A 16,729-nucleotide genomic window follows, 5' to 3' on the forward strand; every position below is an offset into this window, starting at 1 on the left:
TCTTTAATTGAGTGAAATGCACAATAGAGCTTGTCTTCAGGCTGGCAGAGTGCTGCTATTCAATAGGTGGTGGTGAGCAGTGGCTGGGCTACAATGGGTGTCAAAGTGGCATCCGTCATCCAGAGTGATTACATCCTCCTCACGTGAGCAGCGCTGCCTGGTTTGGCACGGAGAGGCTCTGCTCCTGCTTGGTGATAACTCTGAAGAGGCAGCAAGGGACCATTGTCACCTGACAGTGTTATCTCTTAATTATATTATCTCTTAATTACAGATGCTAATTGTTTGTTTCATTATTTGTAGGAGCGGATATGGGCCCAAGGACTGTGGAGATAACAAGGGTCAGTGAGTTATTTTTGTTCAATTCCAAAAGCTGACACCTTTAACTGAAGTTGTTAATTTTTGTAGCATTTCTCAGAAGTAAAATTGCATTATTTATGTTTGCAGTAGGTTGTTGGATGTATGCCTGAGTAATGGGACCTGCATGCATGGGGATGTGTGTGTCTGTCAAACCTATTTTCTCCCTGTTCCATAAATCAAATGAGTCAGTTATTGCTATGCTCTGAAAGCTGACCTCTGCAAGTTGCTCCAACTGCAAATTTTGTTTTGTTTTGCTTTGGTTTAGGGACCAAATGATGCACTTGGTATCAGCATTGCAGGAGGGAAGGGAAGTCCATTAGGAGATATTCCCATCTTCATTGCTATGATTCAAGCCAGTGGTGTGGCTGCGCGTACCCAAAGACTCAGAGTGAGTAGAGGGATCCTCTGAATACTTATTATTTCATCTGCAGTGTCCCCTGCAGAGAAGGAGCCTCAAGCACTTCTGTATCATCACTTTGATAATAACTCATAGACTGCTTTTCCTCTTTTTATGTATATATTTAAAACCAAAACCAAATAACCCTGCCTGTCTCTTCCCTTTTTAATTATATTGCATCTTGGGATAATGCCAGTAATGGAAAAATGACATTAAGAGAAAGAACATAAATGCATTTGCAGTGGTCTTCAAGTGTATATGTTCATCCAGACCGAGGGAGGGCAGCAACAGGCTCTCTGGAAGCCAAAAGTGTTTTGGGGACTGCAGATCGGGCATTATTTAGAGCTCAAACCAGGTAGAAAACAGATTGAAGTTAGTTGTTTGATCTTAAGGTCTTTATAAAGAAATGCCAAAATAAGGCATTTATATCAGACCCACAGAATACGTGGGTTTCAGGAATAACTGTGGTGAACAATTCATTTTTGGAAAGAGTTTCGAGGAATCACTAGTACTGAAAAGAACTTATTATGCAGACACACAGGGTTGCTTTGGCCCATGAGATTCATTAGTACATGCTGCTACATTCATGCCATGCCTCTAACAGAATTACACAATAGCATTAAGTGCCAGGGTCAAGATCATTTTTGTATATAAGAAGAACAAGAAATCATTTAGGTTAATTAGATTAATATCAGAAGTGCCTGCTTTCCTGGACTGCATTCAGCATGTGAATACATAGTTTGTAGGCGTATGAGCTCATCTGCACATACGGACACAAATAATCCTTTCTGGATGGGAGGGCAGCAGTGAAAATCTCACTCTCTTTGCTTGCAAATGGAAATAGTAGAATACAACCCATCTTTCTCTGATTGCATTGTTGTTTTTAAAAAATCCATATTGTACTTGCTCTGAAGAATGGGAAATGATCACTAGCAATGCAGAATTCTCACAAAAGGGATCCTGCAAAAGAGAAGCATGACTGTGCAGTGCCAAGTTCACAAGGAATTTTAAGCATTCTTAATTTTAATTTTCCCTAATGCTAGTAATTTTCCATTACTGTTGTACTTTTAGGTTGGAGATCGGATTGTCAGTATTAATGGGCAACCTTTGGATGGGCTGTCTCATGCAGATGCGGTTAATCTACTAAAGAATGCTTATGGGAGCATTATCCTGCAGGTATGGTGATAAATTGAACATGCAGCTGCATGAGGGGAGATAAATGGCATTTAGAAAAAAAAAAAGAAAAGCAAAAACCCTAAGCATCACTGGCACAAGGCATCACAGAATTGCAGGGTGCTTGCTGATGGGAATTACACAGAATGAAAGCAAGAAATGATTTTCATTCAAAAATTCTTTATTGCCATTCATACAGGCTGTGAGCATGACTATATAAAAGCGTAACAAAGGGAACAAAATAACTTGTTGCTACACATGATAAATCAACAAGCTTCCAAGTTGTTGTTTGTATTTTTAATCTGAAGTTAACTAGGAACAAGAAATTATGTGTGTGAATGAGTGCGTGCATGTAGCTAGACTGTGACCAAACTGCCCACATTATTAATTTCCTTGTTCTTGAAAGGGGGAGAAGAAAGAAATGCTAGCAGCAGTTAGGAAAAATGATAGCATCATCATTAAGACAGTGCTGCCTAGAACTGATTATCCTACAGGTAATGAATAATAACACTCGAGAGAGAAACCAGTGTTATCACTGCCACATTTATATGCTAGCTAAAAAGAAGACACGTTCTGCCACTTTGGTTCTAATTGCTGCTTGCCAGTATATTCATCTTCAGTTTATTTTTATGTTTACACAAAGAAATGAGAAAAATACTTGCCAGAGAGAATTTAACATAGTACTCATTTGCAGAATTATTGTAACAATTGGAAAACAATAAGATGTACCACTAAAATCTACTCTAATTTTCTTTGTCATCACAGCATATTGGATTGGAACACATCTTGAGAGATTTTTGCAAGCTTCTTGCTTGCATTACAACACAAATGTGACTATAAAAAATGGGGGGGGGGGGGGTGAGAAAGGGGGGGGGAGAAAAAGGCATAAAAAAGAAGGACATGAAAATACAATAACTTGGTTTTAGACTTGTTTATTCTTTGGTTTGTCTGCCTGTGAACTGCTGACCTAGTAAGTGATGAGCCAGTTCCAGAGCAGATGGTGTATTTGTGTAGTTCCATGAAGTCAAAGGAAATACCCAGATACGCACCAGCTGAGGATTTTCTGTTAAATTATAGTTATCATATTGTTACTAACGTTGAGTAATTTCACTTTTCATGTCAACAGTATTCCCTGAATAGAAAATGAAAGCTTGCTGCAGAACTCAAAATTGCTAATCTTGAAAGCTGTAATACAGCATATCCCACCTCATCATGTATTTAAAAATATTCCTGATGGCAGTTGGTTGCTCACATAAACAAAGGGGTTCTTCTGGAAATGTCATTGGGTTTGTCAGCTGATGGGTTTTCTTCTACATTTTTGCTGTCTGGCTTAAAATGGGCTTAATACTTTTTATTGACGATATGGGTTTATCCTGATAGAATAGAGTCTATTTTCCTCTATTAAAGTCTGTTATGTGAGGGTGAGATGTCAGAGTCTATGTTCCCCTATTAAAAATCTGTTATGTGAAGGTGGGATCTTATATTTTAATAGCAGCAAAGAGTAGTGTTGAAGCCCTGCCATAAGCGTGGTGATACCTTACATGCAAACCACAGGTACTTCTCAATCACTGGATTGCTTATTTTTATTACAACAATTAAAATGGAATAATCCTATCACTGTGATAATCATGACTGATATGTCATTAAGTAATTCTATTTATTATCAGGTTAGACCACTTCATGGCAAACTGCTTTGAAAGGTCAGATAATTGTGTTCAGTGGGGTGGAAAGGCTTATTATCAGCACGTCCTGGGAAGGATGGGGAAGGAGTTTGCAAATGCTGTTTGCAAATGGGAGATTAGGGTCTCAGGGGAACAATCATCCCTTTCGGCTGTTTTGATGCTTTGGTTTAATTTAATTTCTTTTCTGCAGGTGTAGTAATGAGATAAGGGGAAGCTTTTTTACAAGGTTGTTGAACTCTGATACATTCTTCCTGCCAACGGAAGATTTTTGAATATAGATTTATTTTGCCCTTGTTTTATTTAGCAACAAAATATGACAAAGACTGGCTGGCATTCTTTCCCCTACTGCAATGAGAAGGAAAACTTAATGGTGTCTTTGCTGTCTGCCGGACCCCTTCATTTAGGGCATCCAAGAACTTGAGTTCTGGGATGCAAAATTTGCATGAGAACTAATCTTCCTTCCTAGAAAACGCTACCACCCTCTTGGCTCCAAGGGATTAGGAAGAGGGAAATACCGTTGTGGGAGAATTGTGAGCAATCATTTAAAACAGGGGATTTATATAATGGATTTTTGTATTTCGAAAAGGTACGTTTCCCTTGAGCCACGAGTGGAAGAAGTACCTGTTAATTTTGATAAAACAAGGCCATAGATAGCTAGAGGAAATATTGAAAATACACTTACTGGGTATTTCTCACTGTTCTCTGAGCTGAACTCCTGCGCTGTACAGTAAATGTCAAGCAGAGAAGAATAGCTCATCACAAGGAAATGGAGTTAGGGGATAACCACAGCATGTAGTTGTTAGGAAATTGATGTCCTTTCAGCTGTAAATACTTAAAATCCCAAACACTTCATAGTGATTTTCTCAAATTTCTTCCTGAAAAAGCAAAGAATAGAAAACAAGCAGGCAATGAAAGGTTTAGAGAAGAGCCAGAGCGGGCATTGACACTTTGCATTTAATAGGTCCCGCTGAGCCTGCAAGATTCTATCCTTGTGAGGCAAAACCCCTGTGAACGGCAAACCCCAGACTACCACAAGTAACTGTTTTCTCAACACAGCCGTAGCCGGCTTTGTACCTAACCTACACAACAGTGATAGGGTTGCTTTAAAAGCCTGAGCAAGTTTGCTACCCCACAACCTGATAAAATGTCATTAACTCTATTAATTACTGTGTGATGGTAATTCATGATGGTTTCAGAATAATGCAGGAGCCAGAATTGGGAAGGTTAAGAATCCAGTTTGTTGGATCCATGCTGGAAATTGAAGAGAAGTTGAAACCACGGATTAATTTCTTACATACTTAGCAAACAAATCAACCTGAGGTATTTCAGAGCCTCTGCACAATAGTCCCTTGGATCTCAGTATTTTGTTAAAGGCTAAGGTGCTCTCTGTAGGAGACATTTTCTTTCAAGCCCAATCCTGGACACCCTGTGTCAACTCTGAGATGTACATTCCCTTGACAAAGTAACCTCTTCCTCTGGATTATCCAGAAAGACTCTTCCCCTCTGCTCAGCATCTGAGTGATAGTCATGTAAAAGGCAAGAGAAAGCTTCTGAGCAAAATTTGCATTTAACCCCCTGATTCGTGGCTACTATTAACTCTATTATTTGAAAGTATTGAATTCTTAGGACACGTAAGAGAGTATGACTTGTACCTGAAATTTGCTTGGGGAAAAAAACCCCATCAACAATTGATTTTCTTATTTTCTGCATAATTAGCCAAGGTGTCTCTGCTATTAAGTGAACACACACAGTTTTTCATTGCATCCTTCTGTTTAGGTTGTGGCTGATACCAACATCAGTGCCATTGCTACCCAACTGGAGAGCATGTCTGCAGGGTGCAACCTTAACTCTTCTTCTGAGCATCCTTCTGAAGATCCCGAGTAAGTTTGTACTCAGTCTGCACGACTGAGGTGGATTTCTGTGTGCCATGCAAGGGAAAAGCCTAGGGTGGTGAAGGAGGTCTCTCCCATTGCTCTTGTCTCTAATTTTCCATCACCTTTAAAATGAAAGCTGTGACCTTGTCCAAGCTGATTATGGACTCATGTCCATCTTCACACAGTGACAGAAATTGCTGGAGTAAATAAGCACAAAATGTGTTTCCAAGCACTAGTTCTGGACATGTTTCAAGATAATATCTCTCCTTTTTTTTCTAATGTGTTATGCTGACGTGACAGTTCTGCCCTTGTCTGTTGGCTTCCTTGCCTGAAAGGAGTTACGATCCTAGCAATTTGAAATGATTTGTCATTGGCAGACTAAGGCAAGAGGTGTTAAAAAACTAGTATTGGAGACAAATGTTTCAAAACATGTCCCAGAACATTCTTTGTCCTTTGAATCTTTTTAGCTTTACAATTCAAAAAAGTCTGATTAAAAAATGTTCCACTTGCAGCAGTTCTGTATGGTGATAGTAGTTAGAGATCTAGCCCTCCCGTGGCCATGCGTCATTCGCCATTGTATGCTTTTTAGAGCAGCTTATAGCATTTCAGTAATCATTTTGAAATTCATTTGGTCTTCATTGTGGTTCATTAGCTTCATTATGTTCTTCATTTTCATTCTTTGATTCATTATATTTATTTTAAGAAGCTGAGATGCAAGTTGCTGCCCTACCTCAGGGGTTTTTGAGTATAAAAGTTAAGCTATTTATGCTGCATTCTCTAGTCTTACAATGCAAGATACTGTTTTTATTGCTGCTCTCAAAGGAGAATTGCTTACTTCACAAAAGGATTTGTATTCTCTTTTCATATTAAAATAGTAAGGAAATGTGAATGTGAAAATATGAAGCAGAATTAGGTAGGCGTATGTATTCCTTCCATCCTAAAGAAATAGCTGCATATTGGTCATAATAGAATCATGGAATGGTTTGGGTTGGAAGGGACCTTAAAGCTCATCCAGTTCCAACCCCCTGCCACAGGCAGGGACACCTTCCACTAGAGCAGGTTGCTCCAAGCCCCTGTGTCCAACCTGGCCTTGAACACTGCCAGGGATGGGGCAGCCACAGCTTCTCTGGGCACCCTGTGCCAGCGCCTCAGCACCCTCATAGCGAATAACTTCTTCCTTATATCAAATAATATATATATAGTAATATATATAATCCAATATGTATCTTTGTTAAATCCAATAATAGGCTACACCTTTATACAGGTGGAAGATGCCAAACAGCTTTTGCCCACAATAATTCTTTCTTAAATATATAGAAATGACTTTTTCAAATTTGCAATGGATATATACATACATGTGGTCTAAATTCCACCAAGAATCTTCCTTTGCTCAATGTAGACAGTAAAAGCCCCTGAAGAGCTCAGGCTCTGAGCGATGAGGTTACAAGACACAAGGGTGTAGGTCAAGTACAGGTTGTTAGAAAACAGCCCAAAGAGCCTGCAGTAGAGCTGAAACTATGAACACGAGCGTTCCTGGCTTCACCCTATTAGACTCATTCCTCTGAAGACATAAAACAAAATGATGCTGTAAGGAAATAGTTGCAGTTGCCACTTTTGCAGACTAAAGATGACAGCTTTGCTGGTAAGAAAGCAAACTCTACGTACGTGCAATGACTGCAGATCAGGGGAGTCTCACTTCTGCATCAGAGATAAGTGCTCTTGTTGAGTTCTTATTAAAAACAAGTATTTTCAAAGTGAGGAGCTGAAGTACAGGGAACAGCATTTGAACTCTGGGCTGTGCAGGAGGAGGTTTCAGTGCGAGGGCAAGAGTCGTGGTTTGTGGCTGTTTGAAAAACTTCTTGATAGATAAAATATCTCTGTAAGTGTTCCTTCTGCATAAAGTCCCCAGAGACAGACATTGCTATTCTAAGTGATATCTGTTGTGTTTTCAGAGCACCTCAGCCTAAGATTATTGCTTTGGAGAAAGGCTCTGATGGACTGGGATTTAGTATTGTAGGGGGGTATGGAAGTCCCCATGGAGACCTGCCCATTTATGTCAAGACTATATTTGCCAAGGTATCTTTTTTTTTTCTCCCTATTTCTCTATTATCTTTAAAAATAAACCTAAGATTTGGTTTGGATAATATATTATGTAGCAGAAAGCAAAATGTGGTGGCTAAGTACACTGATGTAAGTGGACCCAGAGCTGGCATCTCACTTTATACTTCATATTACTGATGGCTGAAACAAGATACTTTTATCTCAGCAAAGTGGCTCTGTGTACTTGAGAAACTTGGGTTTATACATTAAAATATTTGTGAGGCAGTTTTATATCTGTAAATCTTAGAGAGCAGTGGCTCTGGCCACTGAGGCTGAGGAACAAACGTAGCACAGCACAGACCATCCTCGGGGCAGACAGCCTCCATTGGTGTGAGGGAAAATTCACCCTTTTCCCACCCATCCCCTTGCTAGAAATGTGCTCAGCAAGATACATCAGGCATGGCCATGTGAAGGGAGTTCTGGAAATGGAAGAGGAGGAAAGGAAATTGGTTACAACAGTGGGAATTGGGGATACTTTCCATAAACTAACTTTGAAGTCAGTCACAGTTGCTTGTCCTATGCCTGCTTGCTGTCACTTGTGTCACCACATCTGCAGGATAGGTGACATGAATAAGAAAACTTCATCTGAAAGTGGAATAGAAGTCATGTCTCCTCTGCTTCTGTGATTCTGGGGCTCAAACCACATATATCTGGTCTGTCTTACAATTTTCAGTTATTAACATGGGAAGATACTGTGGTTTTTAAACCAGTGCTTAGATTTACAAGTTTCTAGATGTGAGCACAGCTGAGAAACCCTAAATTGAAGCTAGAATACACTGCAGCCACCAGTGGGGCAGTGGAGTAGAAACAGACACCATGAGCCAGCCTCTGAGTAGGGCAGGGCTTGGGATTTAGATCAAAGAGGTGCACTGAGGCCTCTGGAGGAGAAGCCATTTCTAAAGCTCTGTGGGAGCTTCCCAGGGCTTTCATAGAATCAGAATCATTTAGGTTGGAAAAGACCTTTAAGATCATTGAGTCCAACTATTAACCCAGCACTGCCAAGCCCACCATTGAACCATGTCCCCAAGTGCCACATCTACACCTCTTTTAATAATACCTCCATGGACGGTGACTCCACTGCCCTGGGCAGCCTGTTCCAACATTTGACAACCCTTTTGGTGAAGAAATTTTTCCTAATACCCAATCTAAACCCCCCCTGGTGTGACTTGAGGCCAATTCTTCAATGGAGCCCGGTTCTACCCAGGGGTTGGGGCAGTGCCCAGCCTGTTCTGCTGTATTAGTTCTGTCCCTCTCCCCACATTTTAACCCATTTCTCAGCACTGATTGCAGAGTACACTTAAATGCTGCTGTAACAAGCCTCCCCATAATCAGAAAAGCCAGAACCAGTCTTTACGCTGCACTTTCCAATGGGTTGGGCCAATTCTCTTCTTCCCAGGGGTGTATCACCCCAGACCATGCAGGGTTGGATAAACAGGGTGAGCAATGGGCAATGCTCAAAGCACTCAGGGAGACTTCAGCACTGTCATTTCCCATGTTCCCCACCCAGTTCCAGTGGGATTCCCAGTGCTCCATCCCTCCTCATTTCATCCAGCATTATGAGGGATGGGAGGGTTTGGTACTAGCAGCCGCTAACAACTCGCTTTGCTGTTTGCAGGGAGCAGCTGCGGACGATGGCAGACTGAAGCGCGGCGATCAGATTTTAGCAGTTAATGGGGAAGCTTTGGAAGGTGTTACTCATGAGCAAGCTGTAGCTATCCTGAAGCGCCAGAAAGGAACTGTAACATTAACGGTGTTATCATGAATGTCATTGCGCTTGCGGAGATAAATACAATTATTTTAGAGCATCAACAGAGCTATAATAATACTGCTCAGCCCTGAGCAGGATGTAAAGCAAACCCTGGCAGAAATGAATCAGCATTCACCCCATTGCCAGAAAGGGTAGTGTGCATCTCGAGCTTCATTTAGCCTTGCACATTTAATCAGCCTTTCTCCCCGCCCTCCCTTAGTTCTGGTGGTTTTTGAGGTTTCTCTGGACAAGTTTAATTAAGAAACTTCAAAGAACAATATCCATTTAACTTTATTTATACATCAGTTTATCCCCACTAGTCTGAACCCCGGTTACAACTGCTGAACCTGGAATCAGTTCACACACAAAAGAGAATTTAGATCATCAACTGATCTCATCTGATGAGCAGAAATAAATGCCGAGTGACTTGTCATCTCACTCATGATTTACTTATGCTAATTGTCCTTTCAAGTATGCCAGAAAACATTAGCAATGTAATTAAATTACCACTGTTCCAAATGATGAAATATCAAATTCTCCTCTGGGAAATTATTTGTGCTCGGCACAGTAAGTCTGATAGTCAAATGTGAACTTCTCATGTTTATCTCTTTGGGTAGGTCTGTGGAAGTTAGTCAGAGGTAATTACTGTGATGTGTCAATTTGCAGCCTTTAGCATGAAAAATAAACTAGGGGAGAGGGAAATTTATTTTTTTTAGGCTTTTAAAATGTTTGAGCCTTTTCAGATATTTAGGCAGCATGAACAACAACAACGTGTCTCATTCTATTCCAATTATATTTTTAAAGGAGAAGAAACGTGCTGATATATGCCAGGCATGTTGCATACAAAGGCAGTTGTTGTTGTGCCAAGCTGCAGCATAATTGTTCATCCTGAAACTTTAATGAAGACAAAAAGTTTGCTTTGGCAATGTGATCCTGTAATTCCAGTAATGATGGTGAGCGGTCCCTCTGCACATTGTCTTTAAGGCTAAGATGAAGTTAATCCAACCCAGCAAACCATTTTACATTTCCAAGGGTCTCCCCAGGATCAGATAGTGCAGGAAGAGGCTTTCACGGATCACAGAGGATGCTTCTCTCCTGGGGCTGCTGGAGTTCAGGTTTGGATAATACCAAATAATACCAGGCACTGGTGAGATGATCACTGCAGAAGACTGCTGCAGCGGTTTAAGGTGATGTCCTCCCCAGGGCAGAGCATGAAGAAGGGGGTTCCTCAGCCTCCTCCAGCAAGTCATATGGCCCATTTGAAGCCCTCAACTACTTTTTGGTTTAAGCAAGCATGTGCCAAAGCCCACAAGGCACCTTCCCAAGGCCTGTCGTGTCTGCACACTGAAGGTGGGATGCAGGAACGTTCAGCCAAAAGTTAGCAACTTCGTTACGTGTCACAGCCATTCCTGCAGTGATTATATGACCGTGGCCTTAGTGATTTAGCAAATGAATTTGGCAGGCAGATTAATGGCAATGCAAGTCATTGTGGTTTAATCTTCCTATCCAAAGGAACAGTAGGGTTTTAGAGGAAGCAGCCCAGTCTGATTTGGACTATTTGGTATAATTTATAGTGATGATGTAGCTGGGAGAAATGAAAGCACGGGGAGAGTGTCAAAATTGGCTGCTCATTTTGTGTGAAAAATCCCTGGTATGTAATAGAAAGATGATTCAAAATCTGCAGTATAACAACTGAGCAGTGCAGGGTTTGTGTTAAAGGTACTGTTGTTCAGTATGTTTTATCTAGACAGGGTATTTCCCCAATTTACTTTAAAGAAGAGGTACTGAAGCGAGATGAGCTACACTGAAGCAAGCTGTGATTAGCTCTCATTGAAATAGTTTTTCTTCATTGCAAAGTTTCCTTTTAACTTTAGGTTAATCACAAAGTGCATTTAGCCTGCTGGAATAGTATTCCGTTAATAGTGCCTGGAAGAGACTTCACGTTTTCAGTGGATTCCCACTGTACTATTTGATTTGCCAAGTGAAGTGTTAGTGGAACCTTGATTGTAGACACACGGAAATATGTCCAGATGTAGCAAATTGGGAGAATGTTTAACAAACTGCCTTTGGTTGCAGAAGCATCCAAGGTATGCAGAAGTTAAAGGCGGGTAGGTGAAATGTGAAGAGGTACCCTCAGAAACAGTGTGTGGAATTTATAAACAAGAGGTAATGATTCCTCTGCCTGATTATGTTTTTATAACCGTTGCATTCCTCCTTTAAGATGTTGCCACATTTAATCTATGAAGTTTTACACGGCTATTTATTAGCCTATTATGCACATACTGTTCATATACACAAAGAATAGAATTTATGGGCTGAGATATTTTGCACTTCTCATTGCTCAGAATGAGAGAGAACATTTTTCTGCTTCTTGTAATTTGCACTTTGTGTGTTGAATATATTACTGCCAAAAATTATATTGCAACTAATTGATAAACCAGTGACCACACGGAGGAGCGTGTGCTGTATGTACAGGACCAAGTATAGGTGATTAAATCTGCATTACGCTTGTCTGGGTTGAGGTGTTCTGGTTTGTTTAAACTTTATTTCTGTGCAAGGGAAAAAGCAATGAAACCTCCTGATTGTATGTTTACGTCTATCAGTAAAATGAGAGATTTTATGACTTCAAAGATTCTAAATAAAGCTCAGTTATGTAAGTAGTTCTGCATTTTATTTTTATGGGTTTTCATTTAAGTCACTGTTAAAATCTATTGCATGAGATGTCTTTCTTTGCTGTTCCAAGTAGGGCTCGTGATTGCCCTTCTAGGGTGCAGGAGTGGTGGTCACTGTAGGAGGGACGGAAGGATGTGGTGACAGCAAGCAAAAGCTGTGTCCAGGCACCAGGATTGCTTCCGAGTGAGACAGTCACAGGGAGCCATCCTGTGCCCTCCATCTCTGTGGTTTGCCTTGGTAAGTAGTTTTTAATCAGGGGAACACCAACAAACAGGTCAGTTGAGAGGCCAAGGATCTGATGCACAGGCAATAAAACCAGGGGGTGAAGATGAAGTGATCGTTATTGTGCCAGGAGGAATCAAAATCAACACAAAGGATGATTGCAGGAGGAGCATCGATATCGTAGGCATCTTGCAACCCTTCAGAGGTGCCACTCACCACCATTTCAACTTGTATGTACCAGTGGGAAGGGTTCTGCCTTGGTTAGAGGACTTAGCTGTCAGACCTTTTATTTTAGAAGGGCTACGTGCTGTTCACAGTCCTTCCATCAGCTTCCTCACCTGGAGAAACAGGGAATAACCTTGCAGTGACACCATCAAGGACATCCTTGACATCACCAGAAGCTGTTTGCATTTCTTGGCTAACTCTGCAAAGAAAAGGGCAAGTTACACCTACGTTCAGACTTCTTCCAAAGGCTGGGATTGAGATGCTGTAAGTGTTTGAGTCCTCCCCACTACATGAGCTTGCCATGGAACAGAGTCTGTACAGGCACGATCCCTGCTGCCAGGCACTCAGCTTCAGAACCATGGTGGTGGAGGCTGGGCAGCCTGGAGGGATGAGGGGACTCTGTCACATTATCCTGCTGCATAAGGAATCAGTGTAATGCCTCTAAGTTCCCTATAATTAATCAAGTGGCGATTACCACCCTGGAAGTATGACATATATAGAGCCTGTTGAGGTAATATGATTATGCTGAGATGGAGCAGTTAATGTACCTTTGCCTGAAAGGACTGGAATGAATTCATTTAACGTTACACATGTATAAAACATTAGTTTTTACAGTTGTGCTGAGCATTGATATATAATTCCATTATCATCTTTCTCCACAGTTTCACACTTCTATGTCCATAATTTAGCTGTATTTACATTCCGGTTAAACACTGTCACGGTCATTGTTTTTCCTCTTAGCAGCAATGGACATTTTGTTCTCTAACACGCGCATTCCTGTGATAGCTGGACCTTTTAGGATGCAACAAATCAGAGAGATCCATGTTCTGCAGCATCCCAATGGAAAAGAAACAAGGATCACCTTGACTTTGCCTTCAGCCTTGTCCAAGCAGGCTTCAAGGTCTCTGCTGCTTTCACAAGTCTGGTGAGATTGAAGCAGAGTTTATTCCAGATTCCTGCACAAGAAGTGAAATGCGCAGTGGCAGCGTAAAACCCTCTTCATTCCCTGCTGTAGGTGCTGTGTCTCTGTAACTGCTTGGTTAAAATTAAAACTCATATCCTAATCAAAGTAATTGTACCAATTAAAACCACATTTACGTGGGGTTATTTTGCTATGGTTCCCATCCGGGATGCCCTGGGCACGATACAGAATTGCTGAGGTCAGCTTTATGGTTTGGGCTGGAAGGGACCTTAAAGCTCATCCAGTTCCAACCCCTGCCACGGGCAGGGACACCTTCCACTAGAGCAGGTTGCTCCAAGCCCCTGTGTCCAACCTGGCCTTGAGCACTGCCAGGGATGGGGCAGCCACAGCTTCTCTGGGAAAAGTCTGTGCCAGCGCCTCAGCACCCTCACAGGGAACAACTTCTGCCTAAGAGCTCATCTCAATCTCCCCTCTGGCAGGTTAAAGCCATTTCGCCTTGTTCTATCACTACATGCCCACGTCAAAAGCCCCTCCCCAGATCTCTGTAGGCTCCTTTAGGTATTGAAAGACTATTATACAGTCTCACCTGAGCCTTGTCTTCTTCTTTTTTAACACTTTGATTTGCAGGTATGATGAGCCATCTGTTGAGTATAAACCCAAGTGTAGAAGAGGGGTTTTTTCTGATGCTCTGGGAGCTCATTTGCTGCAGGTTATTGTGTATTTGTATGCAGCAGAAAAGGAGCTGCAAATAATTTCCCCTGAACAGCAACATATCCTTCCCTCCTTCCCCGTCTCTGCCAGGTGAGCTTTCCTATGGACGTGTTCATGTACCCCCGAGCAGCAATGTTGCTCAGCAGAGGCCTTCACTAGTGCTCACCTTAGGAGATGGAGTGGATTTGTGCATTGGAGATGGTGTTTTGTAGCACAATCGTGCCAAAAATCACTAATCAACAGGGATGTTGTTTCCTCCAAGCTGTGTTTGGGCTCGAAGAACCCCCTGTTACAGGGTTTTACCAGCATTCCCTGCCCTGGTTTCTCTGCAGGATTTCTTCTTCAGGGTATTCCTCCTGGAAAGCAGCTTTAGCCAGGGAGAAGTGCACATGGGATGGTGCCTGACAGAGACAGGTTATTTGTTGGGTGTTTTACTGCTCCTGCCAGAGAAGCAGGAATTGGTGCACAGCCCCTGCTCACAAAACCCTGTTAACTCACTGCGTTGGGGGAAGCAGGTGAAACTGGACAAATTACTGTGTGGGCAAACACTGAAATACTGCTGTTTTTTAAAGCAGGAAGTGGGGTAGCAAGTGGGGATGGTTGCTGTGTATGTTGGTGTCACCCTGTGCAGGGTAAAGCTGTTGTTGAGCTGTTGGCTGTGGTTGTTTAACCCCCTCTGCAATGGATTTTCCCCTCACAGATTGCACATGCTGGGAGTACGTGGTCCCTGGTCTTTGGGTGATGCCTGGGTTTTGGTGGTCTTCATCCCCTCCATGGCTGGAGCCCACCCTGCCAGAGGTTTGAAATCCCCTCTTGCCTTGCAGAACCAGGGCTGAGACCCTTTTCAAGGCCAGGTTGGACACAGGGGCTTGGAGCAACCTGCTCTAGTGGAAGGTGTCCCTAGCCATGGCAGGGGGTTGGAACTGGATGAGCTTTAAGGTCCCTTCCAACCCAAACCATTCTAGGGTGCTATGAGTCTCACATCCTCATGGAGCCAGCCAGGGAAAGCTGCTCAGGCCCGAGCCACAGCGGCTGCACCAGCTGCAAGTGTTGTGCTCCCACAGCTTTTTCTGCTGAAATGGCACTAGATGGAGCAGTTGACAAAACATTCTATTCCTGATGCCTTCAGCCTGGGCCTGGTGGCCCGGCCAGAGGGGCTGCCCCAAGGGATGCTCCAAGGATGCTCTGGGAAAGACAAACTCCCAAACCTCTGAGCTGGCTTTTCCGCTGCGAATAGGTGAGTGCTGCAAAAAGGAGGAGATGCTCGATGAGAGATATTTAGGAAATGGAATCACAGCCTTGCTCATAACTGCTCTCCATCCCTAGAAAAAGCAAGGCCAAGCAGCCCTTCTGTGGGGACAGGATGAGGTGCCAGAGGCCACTTTGGGTCCCCACAGACCCCAAAGCAGAGATGCTGTTGATGTGCCTGACACACAGCCCTTGTGGCAGCTCCTTCCTTGCAGCAAATAAACCTGCCTTTGCTGTCGAGACACTCATCTGTTCTAAGGATATTAAATTCTGCTGATGGTCACTGAGCTGACACCATCCAAGCTGCTGATGGGGCAGTTTCGGGGTGATAAACCCAGAGGTGCTGGTTTTCTATCACCTGCATGGGCCAGACTGGGGAAGGAAAGAGAAGGCAGAAGTTAATGTTTCATACCTTGTGCTTCGGCTCAGACAGGAGAAAACTGATGGTCATGGGTAAACTCTCCCCCAGGGTTTAGCCTCAAGAGGCTCACCCCAGCACTCAGGGGTCACCCTATGTGGGGAGGCAGTGGGCAGGAGCTGCCTGCAGATGTGAAAGGAGCAAAGCCAAGGCACGTCCCTGTGCCTGGGCACAGCTCACTAATTTAATTAACTATGGAGGTTGTGTCCACCAGTTGCATGGGGCTCTGTGTGTACATGGGGCTTAAGGTGGTCTGTTCCCTCCTTGTGCTTTGAACATGGCCTTGGCCCATTTTAGAGGCTGATGGAGATTTCTTGCTCTGCTGTCTACACATCTGCATCTCCCTGGGGGTCCCAACCCTGTTCCTGCCCTTCCAGAGGGAGGAGGATCATCCCCTGCACTGCAGGCTTAGGAGAGCTGATATTTACAGCACAAGAAACAAGTTAACCTTTAACACAAGCTCACTGCAACATTTAAAGTATCCTGGACAGTGTTAATTGCAATTATTTCACCCCTTTTCTGCACTATATGGTCTCAAGCTGATGCCGAGGCACCATCAGGACGGAGCCTGCTTTCCTGTTTCTTTTCCCACCCAGAGGCCCGCTGCCCCTCGCAGGAGACCCGGGATGTTTTTACCCATAAATGCAGGCACTGAGCACAAGGCAGCCTTTTGTCTTGGCCTCCGGATCGCAGGGACCACACGTTTATCCACGGATCAGGCATTTTCACTTCTCACATATCTTGCAGCTGATGTCAGGGCAGCCACGGGGGCTGCTCTGCTCCAGGGGGGGCACTGCATGGCTGCATCCCCATGTGTTCCCCCCCCCCGATTTCTGGGTATTGCCTCCCAGTCCCGGTGTCCCCAGGGGGGCAGCACTCCTGCGCCTTGGCAGCGCACAGGCGGTGGGAGGAACAATTTGGGATCATCTGGTTTTCAGTAAGGAGGAGGGAAGGTGCTGGCTGTGTCTTGTGTGTGCTGT

At 43.2% G+C, this 16,729-nt stretch overlaps 1 protein-coding gene across 4 annotated transcripts in view; it reads left to right on the plus strand.

Moving 5' to 3' along the window:
• Window positions 1–13,519, plus strand: part of PATJ (PATJ crumbs cell polarity complex component) — a 160,320-nt gene extending 146,801 nt beyond the window's left edge. For 3 of the 4 annotated variants that reach the window (XM_030494986.1, XM_030494987.1, XM_030494985.1), the window contains 6 exons: window positions 301–338; window positions 623–745; window positions 1,826–1,930; window positions 5,386–5,489; window positions 7,436–7,559; window positions 9,199–13,519. In XM_030494986.1, coding sequence (XP_030350846.1) covers window positions 301–338; window positions 623–745; window positions 1,826–1,930; window positions 5,386–5,489; window positions 7,436–7,559; window positions 9,199–9,345 — 641 coding nt within the window. In that variant the 3' untranslated portion in view covers window positions 9,346–13,519. The remainder of the gene's footprint in view (window positions 1–300; window positions 339–622; window positions 746–1,825; window positions 1,931–5,385; window positions 5,490–7,435; window positions 7,560–9,198) is intronic. The other variant, XM_030494988.1, reaches the window with a different exon arrangement.
• Window positions 13,520–16,729: the final 3,210 nt, after the last annotated feature.

Source organism: Strigops habroptila, chromosome 8 (genome assembly GCF_004027225.2).
Source record: "Strigops habroptila isolate Jane chromosome 8, bStrHab1.2.pri, whole genome shotgun sequence".
Taxonomy (NCBI): domain Eukaryota; kingdom Metazoa; phylum Chordata; class Aves; order Psittaciformes; family Psittacidae; genus Strigops; species Strigops habroptila.